We start from the raw sequence: 15079 nt of genomic DNA, 5'->3' as shown, positions 1-15079 counted from the left end.
CATTTCTAGTGAGCCATCAGCTGAAGCTGCAGATTTGGTGTTTGAGCAGGAGAGGTTGGAGACCTATTCGGTACCTCAGCTCAAAGAGTTCTGCATGGAGCTCAAATGTCTTATTAAAGGCCTCAGGGCCTGGTTGGCAGCAAAGAAGGCTAGTGAGTACACAAGGTAGGAGAATGCTATTGTGGATAGAGAGGAGCAGAGCTGGTGATTTTGTGGATCAGAATCTGCTTGGGAGGAAGGCACCTTCCAGGGCAAGCAGTAATGTTTGTTCCTAAGGTCTGTTCCCAGAGGAACTGAAGGACAGGTGGGAGGCTAGGGAGCTCCAGTTTGAACTAGCCAGGTTCCAAAGAGAGGCAGGGAAAGCACAAATTGCCATGGAAGAAAAAAAATCATTTTAGCTCATGGCTGAGCTAGAAGGAGCTGGATTTGAAGAGCAGGCCCAGCACCGATGGTAGCAGCAGTTCTACAGTTCACTTTTTAAGGAAGGGTATATGTACCCAAGGATGAAGCATTTTGTTTTTAGGGGTGACTTGAGCAGTGGTTTAGCGGGTATGAAGTGGCTTTGTCAATGAACAGGGTCCCTGAGAAAGATGAGGGGGCGCAGGCCTGTGGAGGTACTGCTCAGTATAGGGGAGGGACACCTTGTTAGCTTTAGAGCAAGTTGATCGGATGAGGTACCCCGCCATGAATGAAGCTCTAACCAGGAGATATGGTCTCAGCCCAGAAAGTTACAGGGTAAAGTTTAGGGAGAGTATTGAACTTGGTTCTGAAACTTGTATCGAGTATGTTGATTCCTTTTGCAGAGCACTGGATGGTTGGGTTATGGGCAAGGAGGTAACAGTCTATCAAGAGCTCTACAGTTTGATTGTATGGGAACACTAGTCTGGTTGTTTTTTTTCAGAGCTGCACCAGCATTCTATTGACAGCAAACCTTCTGATACCTGGAAGCTTGCCATGAAGGCGGACTGCTGGCTCTGCACTGCCGTCCAAAGAAGTTGTATGTGGGAGACTCAGCCAAGGATGGACCGGGTTCCCAACAGAAGAAGGTCTCAGGATGCCACCCCTGAACTGGTGGGAGGTGAAGTGGAAAAAGGGTGCAAGGCACCTGGGGTTACTGTCCCTCACTTTTCAAAACCACAGAGGATAGAGACCCTGGGATGGTCTAGGGCCTGGCTCTTAACACTGACATCTGTCAGTGGCCTCTGTTGGTTGTTCTCCTTGTGGTCTGTGTTTTCCCTGTGTTGGGTATCAAAGTCAGACCAAATGGATAGAATGGGCCACATGACAATGTTGGCCATGGTGGTACTGTCCGCCTAATGGGATGCATCTGTGAGAAAGGTAAGGTTAGGTGCTGGCCAGACTGAGTCCACAGATGAGGAGTAGATTTCCCCTGGGTTAGTTCAGTGGGACCTGAGTGTGTACACAGAGGGATCAACCAGGGTTCATAGAGGCGTAGAACTAGCAAGAGCCCCTTTAGTACTGGGCCATTGTCTAGGTTCTATTGCCTTAAGCAGTGAAGCCCAGCAAGATATTTATTCGCATTCCCTGGCTTGAGGCTGGGAGGGGGTTGTGTTGGAAATGATTCTTTGTGCTAAAGTGTAAGTGCTTCCTGTCTAAATTGTATTGGTGACTTTTTGGTTTATCCATGATTGGTATATTTGATTTACTACTACGTCCCTAGTAAAGTGAACTATGTCAACCCAGGGTCTGTAAATCAATTGCTACTATTGGGCCTGAATCACTGATTGTGCCACCCACCGGAGTAGCTCTGTAAACATGTCTCAGACCTGCCATTGCAGCGACTGTGTGTGTACTTTTAAACTGCCATTGCTCTCTGGCAAGTGCACCCAGTTTCCAGGCCCAAACCTTTCCTTTTACTAAATGTAAGTCCCCCTCTAAATTAGGCCCAAGGCAACCCCATGGGAAGGGTGCAGGGTATTTAAAAGGTAGGACAAGTATTGGTGTGCTTTAGATGTCCTAATAGTGAAATACTGCTAAACTTGTTTTTCACTATTGCAAGGTCTATCTCTCCCATAGGGTAACATGGGGATTGCCTTGAAATATCTTTAAAGTGTAATTTCCCATTGAGAGCAGATAGACAGATAAGGAATTTGGGGTCTCTGAACTCACCATTTAAAAATACATATTTCGGTAAAGTTGGTTTTTGAAATGTGAGTTTGAAAATGCCACTTTTAGAAAGTGGGCATTTTCTTGCTCAATCATTCTGTGCCTCTGCCTTTCTGCTAAATACACATCTGGGTCAGGATGACAGATGGGCTGTTTGTGCATTCCCTCTAGACAGTCACACAAAGGGAACTGGGGTGTGCCCTGCATATCTCAGTGGTCCATCACCCGGCTGATAGGTCTTCCTGAGCTAGAGTGGTGGGAGGAGCTGATACTTGCATCTGAATAGGGCTGTGCCTGTCCTCAAACAAAGCAGTCTCCAACCCCTGGAGTGTGTCTGGAGTCAGGGCAGGGAAAGGCAGGGTTTTGTTGTAAGAAAGAACCATCTTTCTTGGCGTGTTACCCCCAATTTTAGATGTATGTCAGTATGTTTTTTCTTGTCTCACCAGGATCCTGCTATCCAGGACCCCAGTGCTCATAGTTTGTGGCCTGAATGTGTATACCTGTGTAGTGCCTAAATGTGTCACTGAGGCTCTGCTAATCAGAACCTCAGTGCTCATACTCTCTCTGCCTTTAAATGTTTCACTATAGGCTAGTGACCACATTTACCAATTTCAATTGGCATACTGGAACACCCTTATAATTCCCTAGTATGCGGTACCTAAGTACCCATGGTATTGGGGTTCCAGGAGATCCATATGGGCTGCAGCATTTCTTTTGCCACCTATAGGGAGCTCAGACAAACCTTTACATAGGACTGCCATTGCAGCCTGAGTGAAATAACACACACGTTATTTCACAGCCATTTTCACTGCACTTAAGTAACTTATAAGTCACCTATATGTCTAACCTTCACCTGCTGTTCAGGGCCATTTCCCCGGACTTTGTGAGTGCGGGGACACCAATACATGCGTGCACTACATATAGATTAATACCTATATGTAGCTTCACAATGGTAACTCTGAATATGGTCATGTAACATGTCTAAGATCATGGAATTGTCCCCCCATTCCAAATTTGGTATTGGGGAGCCAATTCCATGCATCCTAACGGCTCCACTATGGACCCCCAGTACTGCCAAACCAGCTCTCTGGGGTTTCCTCTGTAGCTACAGTTGCTGCCACCCCACAGTCAGGGTTCTCCCCCATGGGGTCTGGGCAGCCCAGTCCCAGGAAAGCAGAACAAAGTATTTCCTCTGAGAGCAGGGTGTTACACCCTCTCTCTTTGGAAATAGGTGTTAAAGGCTGGGGAGGGGCAGCCTCTCCCAGCCTCTGGAAATGCTTTGAAGGGCACAGATGGTGCCCTCCTTGCATAAGCCAGTCTACACCGGTTTAGGGAATCCCCAGTCCCTGCTCTGGCGCGAAACTGGACAAAGGAAAGGGGAGTGACCACTCCCCTGTCCATCACCACTCCAGGAGTGGTGCCAGAGCTCCTCCAGTGTGTCTCAGAACTCTGCCATCTTGCTTTCAGAGGTGTGGGGCACTCTGGAGGCCTCTGAGTGGCCAGTGCCAGCAGGTGACATCAGAGACCCCTCCAGATTCGTGCATACCTAACTAGGTGGCCAATCCTCCTCGGAGAGCTATTTAGGGTCTCTCCAGTGGGCTTTTCCCCAGATTACGACTTGCAAGAATTAATCAGGGTTCCTCTGCATCTCTCTCTTCCACTTCTGCCAAAGATCGACCCGTGACTGCTCCAGGACGCCTGCAAAACTGCAACAAAGTAGCCAGAAGACTACCAGTGACATTGTAGCGCCCAATCCTGACAGCTTTCTCGACTGTTTCCTGGTGGTGCATGCTCTGGGGGCTGCCTGCCTTCACCCTGCACTGGAAGCCACGAAGAAATCTGTGGGTCGACGGAATCTTCCCCCTTCTTCAGCAGGCACCAAACTTCAGCTTCACCGGTATTCTGGGTCCCCTCTCATCCTGATGAGCGTGGCCCCTGGAACACAGGTGGTGGACCCAAGTGACCCAGACTGTCCAGTGGTCCAACTGTCCGAATTTGGAGAAGGTAAGTCCTTGCCTCCCCTCCCCAGACAGTAATCCTGTGCACTGCGTGATCTGCAGGTACCAGGGCTTCTGTGCACATTTCCAAGAAATCCTGCATGCACAGTCAAGCCTCGGTCCCCAGCACTCCGCCCTGCGATGCTCAGCTCTCTGAGTTGATCTCCAGTGTCGTGGGACCTCTCTTTGCAGTGTTGAGACGACTGCCGTGTTCAGTCTTCTTGAACCCGTGTTCAAGGACTCCTGCGGGTGCTTCCTTCCTGTCTGAGGGCTCTCTACGTTGCTGAGGGACCCCTCTGTCTCTTCTCCCAAGTGGCAACATCCTGGTCCTTCTTGGGACAGGGCAGCACCCTTTTTCTCCAACTGCGACTCTTGCAGCTAGCAAGGCGTGTTTGTGGTATTTTGCCAAGGAAACAACTTTGCTTCCTCCAGCACGCCATGGGACATCTTCTGCACGAAGAAGAACTTCCTACCTCCTTTTGTTGTTGCAAAACCTGCAGCTTCTTCCAGCCGGGGGTATCCATTTTGCACCTTCACCCGGGGTTTAGTGGGCTCCTGCCCTCCCCCCCACCCCCCGGACACTCTAGCGACTCTTGGACTTGGTCCCATTCCTTTGCAAGTCTTCTATACACCCTTAGTGTTTTCTTACACTCCCAGTGACCCTCTACACACTACACTAGCCTAGGGGTCCATTTGTGGTTCGTATTCCACTTTCTTAGTATATGGTTTGTGTTGCCCCTAGGCCTATTGCATTCTACAGTGTTTGCACCATTTTCTGACTGTTTTACTTACCTGATTTGGTTAGTTGTGTATATTGTGTATATGTTACTTACCTCCTAACGGAGTGTATCCTCTGAGATATTTTTGGCACATTGTCACTAAAATAAAGTACCTTTATTTATAACTAGGAGTATTGTCTTTCTTAAGAAATAGTACCTATATGATCGAAGTGGTATTGCATGAGCTGTGCATGGCTCCTAGTTCAGCCTTGGCTGCTCTGCTATAGCTACCTCTGTCAGCCTAAGCTGCTAGAACACTACTACACTCTACTAATAAGGGATAACTGGACCTGGCATAAGGTGTACGTACCATTGGTACCCACTATAAGCCAGGCCAGTCTCCTACACTTGTGTGCTACAAAGACTTCTCAATGACATTGGCCTACTTCAAAGACAGAAAAGGGTATAAGGACCTTGGTCACCACATAGTTAGAACACTTCTGCACTGAGGACATTCTGCCAGGAAGAAGAGCTGGATGCTTTAGGAGGGACTGCCACTCTACCTGCTGCTTTGTTGTGCTGGCCTGCTGCTTGCTCCTTTTGTCCTGGGAGTGAAAGGACTAGACTTTGCTTTGTACATCCTCCTTTCCAAGGTTCTTCAAGGGCTTGAACAGAGCTTGCCTCCTGTTAGAAGTTTCAGGACCATGAAAGTTTTCATCTACCAGCACCTGGGCTCTCTTGCTGAGAGTCTTAACTTGCCAAGTGGTGCCAAATCCAGTCTCTAGAACTTTGGAAGTGAGTTCTGGTGACCTTAAGCAGAAAATCCACACACCGACTCCGATTGCCGCTGTAAATCAACGCATTGCAGGAAGGATCCAATGGAGTGCCTGCTTTGCTGCTGGGAACCATACATTGCTGCACAGATCCAACGCAGCGCCTGCACCGCCTCTGCAGAATTGCCGCAGTGCAAGCACTGCTGCAGCAGAATCGACGCAGCACCTGCTTCTCCACTGTAGACCAACACAGCGCGTCTGGATTTTCAACACATCGTCCCTGGGCTCTACTTTCTCCATCGACCTTGCACCACAATAAGAAACAGAGGCTGCGTGTTCAGAAACGTACGCATCACATCCCCTGACAGTATGGAACCGATGCATCACCTCCTTGTGACAGTAAGGAACAAATGCATCACATCCCCTGGCAGTAAGGAACCGAGACATTGCTTGCTTTTCTGATGCCTCCCCTCCTCTGCACCTGCTCTTGTCTTCGATTTTTGACACATCCAAGGTACTTTGCCCTAAAACAAACACATTCATTGATTTCTATGGTCTAAACTTACTTAAATTTTTAAAAGTGATATCTTGACTTGTATATGTTGGATATTTGGTGTTTTGGTCAAGATGCATAGGCCCTCATTATGATCTTGGCGGTCTGGGCCGCCATGCCGGCGGTGGCGGGAAATCCCGGCATGGCGGCCGAGACCGCCACATAATGAAGCCCTCCTCCACCGATGGGCTGCCTCCGACAGGCAGCCTGATGGTGGACGGCATCATTATCTGTCACGGCAGCGCTGCTGCCCCTCTCATAACGATCCCATTTCCCCCATCCTTTCCCTGGTGGGTTTCCCCACCATGGAAAGGCTGGCAGAAGGGGTGCTCCGTTGCCCCCCTCGGGGCCCCATCGCGCAGGTCAGTGATCTTGTGGTGCGGCCGACAATGTCCCGGCCAGGCATTCTGCTGGGCCGGTGGACGGAAACAATGTTTCCGACCGCTGGCCCAGCAGAATGTATATTATACGGCCGGCGGGGTCCCAAGGGGGCTCGTGGTCTATAGAAAGACCGCCAGCATGTTCATAATGACCCCCGTAGTCCTCAATGAGACCATTTATTTAGATAGTATCTAAGAACATGGTGTGACCTCTAAAGCTGATAGAAATAGTAGCACCGTATGATCTTGTTAGCCTCTTGGCAGTCAAATAAATATGGCAACGGAATAGCCCAGTGGTAAAATTTTGATAATCAGACTTTGCATAAACTATTTTAATTTTTATGACTAGTACGAGGTGGAACTCATATTTGATTTCGAAGCTGTTTTGACATTACTTTGGACTGATACTGTATACGGAAATTTGCTTTTGGATCCGGTACTCATACTCATTCTTTAGAGACTGTACATGCCTTGAAGAAGTCTCCTGGTGGGGATGAAACGCTCGTCGGCTGAATCGTTAATGTTACCAAGATCATCAACATATTTGAACTCTTGATTGTTTGCTATGAGGAATTATATATTGCTGATCATGTGTTTATTGTATGCTTAGTAAAAAAAAAAATACATCTATTTGATTCCTTCTTTTGCAGTGACTATATCATACATTATTATATGTGTTATCATTATATGCTCTTGGAGTATTATGTATTGATCATGTATTCAAATTGTTAGGAGTGCTCTGTTCTAATTGGTTTAGGCAGGGGTTTCTTTGCTTGAAACATCTACATCCTGGCAACTGATGTTTGTTAGTGTGTTTAGCACCATCGTGATATTGTCAGGGAAACTAAGAGAGATATGCAACCAATATGTCACTGTTGTCACTTTTCGAGTTTAATAAGGAGGGCCATATAGCCTGCTTGTTGCTGCTGGATTTTCTTGTGTGATGTCCATTCCTCAGTCTGTCCACCTTTCGGAGATATTATTTTTGTATCTATTGAAAAGTAAAGGAATCTGCAAGAGGAAGTTAATTGGCTTCAGTAAAGCTCTTTCCGATAGATACTCTAAGCATAAAGTCACTACTGCTCACCCTCCTCCCCATTCTGTTAAGTGTCCCACTAAGTTTAAATAATGTTCCTAATTAAATTCTGCATGCTGTCACGGTTCGCAATCTATCAGTGACAAGGTCTTTCGTTGATAACAGTCGTGGGATTTATATTCCAATGTCTGGAACAGAGCTTCTGGGCAGCATGATTCTAAGACAGTTGTCTTTCAGGTAGCAAAAAGTGCAGTTCAAAACAAAAGCTCTTTGATGGTTGTCAAATTGTAGTTCAAAAAGATCTTACTTCTAAAAAGTGACGAATATGCAGGTTTGCAAAATTAAGTCTTGAAAGTAGTTTGTACAGTTGTGTGAAATACATTACAGTATTAGTTGTGAATTTAATATGCAGTGACGCTAAAAACATTCAAACATTTAAGAAAGAAACTACAGTTCTTAAAAGCTGCTTTTACACTACACTTATTTTGGAGTATTTCTTTAAGTGAAAAATATAGCATTTTCTTTAGCATTTGTGAAGCTGATTCATGAAATTTGTTTTAATTGAATATTAAGCTTGTTCATGGAAAACATAAATTAGGCTTACCTACACAATAGCAGACGCTCACTGTCTCCCATTTTTCCCAAACTCAATAAAATGGTGGACCACTACAAAATGATATTCTTTCTTACATTCACCAAGTCAATGACCATGCTACAGTCAGTGGTTAGGTACCGCTAACAATATCCTTAGATGATGTTGATTGCAGACTTGTCCACTGGATGTGGAAAGGTGACTATTGCTTAGTAAAGGTATACCCGTGCTTCTTCTGGAACATAGTATAACATTTGGTGGATCGCTAAAGATTGAATTCCTTACACTTGAAGTAAGAAGAATTTGTAGGGTGAACCTAACAAACCTATTGTAGATTTACATGGGCGCATACAGTCATTAAGCTCTAGTCTTTAACAATGAGTCTTTATGGATTGGTCTGGAGCACTGCAATTTGGGAAATAAATGTGTACTAACACTAAACAAGTAGAGCGTGAGCTGGGACTAGCTGAAAGCCAAGAATTCAGCCATAGTGGCTGCTTTCTTGGTGTGGTTCTTACTGTGCTCCTGGGGCAGGGTTTTTATTATAGTAAGGCCAGGTTTAGACTTACTAGGCCTGAAACTGGTCTGAGGTTGCATGTGCCTCCTTTTGTAGTTGGCCTCTTCTGTAGTTTTGTGGTCGACTTTTCCTGTGAGGAGCATTGTAAGAAGTGATTTTCATATGGCAGACGTGGGTCTAAAGTGTCACAGAGAGCAAAAAACATTGGGAAGGAATGCTTCTCAGAGCAATTGTCACTGGTTTATACTATTTGCAAGCATTCCTTCCATCACCTTTTATGTGTTTTCAGTACCAAAGTTAACAACCATTGATGAAAAGGAAGAATAATAACTAAGAGTCCAAGAAACCACACAAAGCACTTTTTGGTTAACATGCTATCTACCACATTTTGCTTTCTCTAATGTGGTTCTGTGTAGTGAAATGTGATGTACATAATTTACTGATGGTGCATCAGATGTAAGTTTTATCTGGTCAGAATAGTCCAGTACTACCACATAATTGGGATTTAGGCATTTTCCATCACGAAATTCCACAAATTGCAGTAGAATATTCTCAAGTCTGGCATGCTGGGTTAGACATTCAGAAAATGAAGCATATTCTTTCAAGAAGTGTGGAGGAATGGATTTCAAATTGTGGTACAATACTTTTGGATTTTGTGAATCAGTCCCATGTTTCTTAAATTGTCCCAAAAACCTATTTTTGACTTTGCTAAATCTTACACTTTTATTTGGATTGGCAATTATTTAAGTAGATTTCAGGAAACTGAAAAGTAGCAAATGGGCACTGGTGTTTGGTGAAACTTTGTAGAAATTTGAACAGTAATGATTCAAGTACTTTTGTGTTTAGCAAAGGGCCCCAGTGTAATACACGTTATAGCAATCAACCTGAAATATATCACATGATAGTTAAAGCTGTTGAAGGAGTTTGTGGGGCATGAAGCTTTCCTTATCATGAAGATTTCCTTATCATGAAGATAGTGTTACTTGGAAACGAAAAGTACTATAAAAAATAAGTAGTAAAACAGTTTACCTAGCTTCTTGTAAATTGTCTAAAGCGAATATGTGGCAGTAAGTACCTTTTTAAATGTAGGGTTTCTGTATTGTGTGTGAATTTATTGATCTGATGTTTTAATATATTGACTGTGATACCTTGGACGCTGTGCGCCCATAGTATATTTTCCAATGTAATTTTATTTGTTTATTCATACTTGTAATCAGCAAAAACCAGTAAGACCACTTCTTCTCACTTTATAGGTATTTGAGAAGACTCTTGATGTATTCAACATTACTCTTGCCAGACAACAGGCCGAGGTTGAAGTAAGTATAGATTTACTTACTACCTTGTCTGGTTGGATTTTTGAAATTTAAATCTCAGTTGTTTTTTTAAGAGAACCAATTGTCATTTAGAATGTACAGATGTTTGCCCAGTAAACTATTTGCTTTGCATGCTTTGTTAAGAAAATTCTGTTTTGTGTCTTTTTGGATATGGAGGCAGTCACCAAAGGTCAGGGTGATAAATGAACTGTGCTATGTCTTCTAGTACTTTGAGCATGTTGGGATCTATAATTGATCACTCTCTCAGTTGCTTTGCATCATGATCACATTAGTTTTAGAGGTTTATTCAACTGTTCAACATACGTGACTTTACAGGTATGACATATTATACCTCTTCATTGCTGTCTTGAATCAGAGCTCCTAACTCCAAACCCTGATAATTTTTGTAGATTGATGCAGTTCTCTGTTTGCTGAATTTTTTGTCCTCTTCATGAGATGTAATGGCTTATGCAGTAATGCAACAGTTGGACCATGTAGGAAAGTGCCCTCTATCTTGTCATGGTTACCCCCATTTTCTGCCTGTTGTCAGTGGGTTTGACTGTCTACTCGGATCCTGCTAACCAGGACCCTAGTAGTTTTGCTCTCTCCTGTAGAGTGTACCTTTTACTTCCCACTATTGGCATACTGATCCCCCTATGTAAGTCCCTAGTATATGGTACCTAGGTACCCAGGGCATTGGGGTTCCAGGGGATCCCTTTGGGCTGCAGCAGTTATTCTGCCACCCATAGGGAGCCCATGCAAAGGGTTCTGTAAGCCTGCCATTATTGCAGCCTGCGTGAAACAGGTGCATGCACCCTTTCATGCTACATGTCACTGCACCTGGTCACTGTAAGTCACCCCTATGGTATGCCCACTCAGCCCAGAGGGCAGGGTGCAGGTACCCGAGTGTGAGGGCACCCCTGCACTAGCAGAGGTGCCCCCACAAACTCCAGATCCATTTTCCTGGACTTTGTGAGCGCAGGGACACCAATTTACCTGTGTACTAGACATAGGTCACTACCTATATCCAGCTACATAATGGTAACTCCGAACCTGGGCATGTTTGGTATCAAACATGTCTGAATCATACCCCAATACTGCTGCAAGTATTAGAAGTATGATTTCATGCACTCTGGGGGTTCCTTAGAGGACTCCCAGCATTGCTACCACCAGTCTTACAGGGTTTTCCGGGCCGGTTTCTGCCCTCCTGCTGCTTGATCTTATCAAGCCCAGGAAGGCAGAACGCACAATTTCCTTTGGGAGAGGGAGGTAACACCCTCTTCTTTGGAAATAGGTGTGACTGGCTTGGAGGAGTAGCCTCCCCAAGCCACTGGTTTGCTTAGAAGGGCACATTTGGTGCCCTCTGTGCATAAACCAGTCCACACCGGTTCAGGGATCCCCAGTCCCTGCACTGGTGCAGAACTGGACAATGGAAAGGGGAGTGACCACTCCCCGTCAATCACCACCCCAGTGGTGGTGCTCAGAGCTCCTCCAGAGGGCCCCTGGATTCAGCCATCTTATTTCGAAGTTTGGCAGGGAACTCTGGGAGCATCTGAGTGGCCAGTCCAGGCAGGTGGCATCAGAGCTCCCTCCTGATAGGTGCTTACCTGGGTAGGTGACCAATCCCCCTTTCAGGGCTATTTAGCATCTCTTTGGGTGGGTCCTCGGATTCGGCTCGCATGACTCCAGCAGGATTCCTCTGCAACCTCCACTTCGACTTCTGGCCACTGGAACTGCGACTGGACTCTCCAGGAACCGTCAATGCTGCAATCAACGAAGAAGACTCTTCTGCATCTTTGTGTCCACTGCTCCTTCCAGTTTGCAACTTTTCCCCAACTGTGCATCCTCAGAAGACAGCAACTCTTCAACCTGCACAAGAAGAAGAAGGAATCTGCCTTGGAGTGAAGGAGTCACTCCTCTGCAACCGCAGGCACCAACAGCAAGCGACCAGCTGCGTGGCTCTCCCCTCATCTTGAGCTGCGTGGGACCTGCATCACGGGTTGTGGTCTGGAGTAATCCTATTGGTCCTCTCTGCCAGCTGTCCAACTTTTGTGGAGGTGAGCCTTTGCCTTCCCATGCAGGACAGTACCCCCTTGCACAGCGTCTTTTGCAGCTGCCAAGGCTCGTTTGCATCTCCTCCAAGGGATCTTCAGGGGACGTGTAGCTTCAGCTTCCAGCACTCCTTCCTGCAAAGCACAGCTTCCTGCGTGGTTCTCCAGCGGCATGGGATCCTCTTTTGTACAGGGAGTGCAGAATTATTAGGCAAATGAGTATTTTGACCGCATCATCCTCTTTATGCATGTTGTCTTACTCCAAGCTGTATAGGCTCGAAAGCCTACTACCAATTAAGCATATTAGGTGATGTGCATCTCTGTAATGAGAAGGGGTGTGGTCTAATGACATCAACACCCTATATCAGGTGTGCATAATTATTAGGCAACTTCCTTTCCTTTGGCAAAATGGGTCAAAAGAAGGACTTGACAGGCTCAGAAAAGTCAAAAATAGTGAGATATCTTGCAGAGGGATGCAGCACTCTTAAAATTGCAAAGCTTCTGAAGCGTGATCATCGAACAATCAAGCATTTCATTAAAAATAGTCAACAGGGTCGCAAGAAGCGTGTGGAAAAACCAAGGCGCAAAATAACTGCCCATGAACTGAGAAAAGTCAAGCGTGCAGCTGCCACGATGCCACTTGCCACCAGTTTGGCCATATTTCAGAGCTGCAACATCACTGGAGTGCCCAAAAGCACAAGTGTGCAATACTCAGAGACATGGCCAAGGTAAGAAAGGCTGAAAGACGACCACCACTGAACAAGACACACAAGCTGAAACGTCAAGACTGGGCCAAGAAATATCTCAAGACTGATTTTTCTAAGGTTTTATGGACTGATGAAATGAGAGTGAGTCTTGATGGGCCAGATGGACGGGCCCGTGGCTGGATTGGTAAAGGGCAGAGAGCTCCAGTCCGACTCAGACGCCAGCAAGGTGGAGGTGGAGTACTGGTTTGGGCTGGTATCATCAAAGATGAGCTTGTGGGGCCTTTTCGGGTTGAGGATGGAGTCAAGCTCAACTCCCAGTCCTACTGCCAGTTCCTGGAAGACACCTTCTTCAAGCAGTGGTACAGGAAGAAGTCTGCATCCTTCAAGAAAAACATGATTTTCATGCAGGACAATGCTCCATCACACGCGTCCAAGTACTCCACAGCGTGGCTGGCAAGAAAGGGTATAAAAGAAGGAAATCTAATGACATGGCCTCCTTGTTCACCTGATCTGAACCCCATTGAGAACCTGTGGTCCATCATCAAATGTGAGATTTACAAGGAGGGAAAACAGTACACCTCTCTGAACAGTGTCTGGGAGGCTGTGGTTGCTGCTGCACGCAATGTTGATGGTGAACAGATCAAAACACTGACAGAATCCATGGATGGCAGGCTTTTGAGTGTCCTTGCAAAGAAAGGTGGCTATATTGGTCACTGATTTGTTTTTGTTTTGTTTTTGAATGTCAGAAATGTATATTTGTGAATGTTGAGATGTTATATTGGTTTCACTGGTAATAATAAATAATTGAAATGGGTATATATTTGTTTTTTGTTAAGTTGCCTAATAATTATGCACACCTGATATAGGGTGTTGATGTCATTAGACCACACCCCTTCTCATTACAGAGATGCACATCACCTAATATGCTTAATTGGTAGTAGGCTTTCGAGCCTATACAGCTTGGAGTAAGACAACATGCATAAAGAGGATGATGTGGTCAAAATACTCATTTGCCTAATAATTCTGCACTCCCTGTAGTGCTGTGTGGGCTTCTTCTGCGACTCCTGTGTCCCCGTCCTGTGTGACTCCTGTGGGTGCTGCCTCTGCTCGTGTGGACTCTCTGTGACGGTGAGGGTCCTATGCGACTCCCTCTCCTGGGTTGAGTCCTCCTGGGCCTTGCTGGTCCGCACAGCACCACTTTTCCACTAACCAGAAGTTTGGCTTTACCAAGGCTTGTTGGTAGAATTCCTGCACAGACACCCATCTGCAATCTTCATTCCAGCAAGGGTCATCTTCTGTATCCATCAGGAACTCTTCTCCAGCTCCAGGGCTGCAGTGCTGACTTATTCTTCATGACCGTCGACCAACTCCTGCAAGTACAGCTGGGTGGGTAGTAGCTCCTACTCCTTCTGGACTCCACTGTGACTTTTGGACTTGGTCCCCTTTCTCCACAGGTCTTCTTTCTTCAAGAATCCACTGCTGGTGTCTTCTTTTCTCCTTTTCCTCTATTTGGGTGGTTTGGGGAAAATACAGTGATTTACTCCTGCTTTTCTGGTCGCTGGGGGGTGTTGTGTTACTTACCTCTGTGGTTTTCTAGTACCCCCAGCTCCCCTCTACCAATTCCACTTACCTAGGTGAGGGTCCTGTGTTCACATTCCATTTTCCTTCTTTTTTTTCTTCTTTTTTTTTAAGTACGGCTTGGGTCATTATAGGTTATTGCTATTTGCACTGTTTTCTAAACTTTTTTTATGCCTTTTTCTGATTGCTAGTGTATATATTTAGTGTATTACTTACCTCCTATTGGAGGGTTGTCCTTCTAGTATTTTGTGGTATTGTGTTCCAAAAATAAATTACCTTTATATTTGTACAACTGGGTGTTTTCTTGTATGTGTGTAAGTGCTGTGTGACTACGGTGGTATTGCACAAGCTTTCTCTAGAGGGCCTGGCTTCTAGACACTGCCTACACTTCACTAAGAGGGTATACTTGGTGTAAGTACCTTAGGTACCCACCACAGACCAGGCCAGCTTCCAACAGGCTTCCTCGAGTTAGCTCAGCCATTGGAGACCTAGCAATCAGCTCATTGCTACAGTAGCACTGATGGAATGATTGTTTGTTTTTACTTATAGATATCTGTTCAGGAAGTCGCAGCATCTATCCTTCAAGATGCCCAGTGGAGGGTTTTGGGTTTTGAAGAAGTTTCTATTTATTCTCTTCATTAAACTTTGTAGGTTACGACCTGCAACTTTTCAATGACAATGCTTCCCATTGTATGATTAACCTCCCTATACTTAATAATCCTTTTTCCCTTTATTT

At 45.5% G+C, this 15079-nt stretch overlaps 1 protein-coding gene across 2 annotated transcripts in view; it reads left to right on the top strand.

Moving 5' to 3' along the window:
• VPS13A (vacuolar protein sorting 13 homolog A) overlaps window positions 1-15079 on the top strand; it is a 1844906-nt gene that overhangs the window by 329562 nt on the left and 1500265 nt on the right. For both annotated transcript variants that reach the window (XM_069230089.1, XM_069230094.1), the window contains exon 14: window positions 9948-10010. In XM_069230089.1, coding sequence (XP_069086190.1) covers window positions 9948-10010 — 63 coding nt within the window. The remainder of the gene's footprint in view (window positions 1-9947; window positions 10011-15079) is intronic.

This window comes from Pleurodeles waltl, chromosome 1_1, assembly GCF_031143425.1.
Source record: "Pleurodeles waltl isolate 20211129_DDA chromosome 1_1, aPleWal1.hap1.20221129, whole genome shotgun sequence".
Classification (NCBI taxonomy): Eukaryota; Metazoa; Chordata; class Amphibia; order Caudata; family Salamandridae; genus Pleurodeles; species Pleurodeles waltl.
Note: the sequence above shows the minus strand (reverse complement) of the source record. Positions and strands in the feature narration are given on the sequence as shown.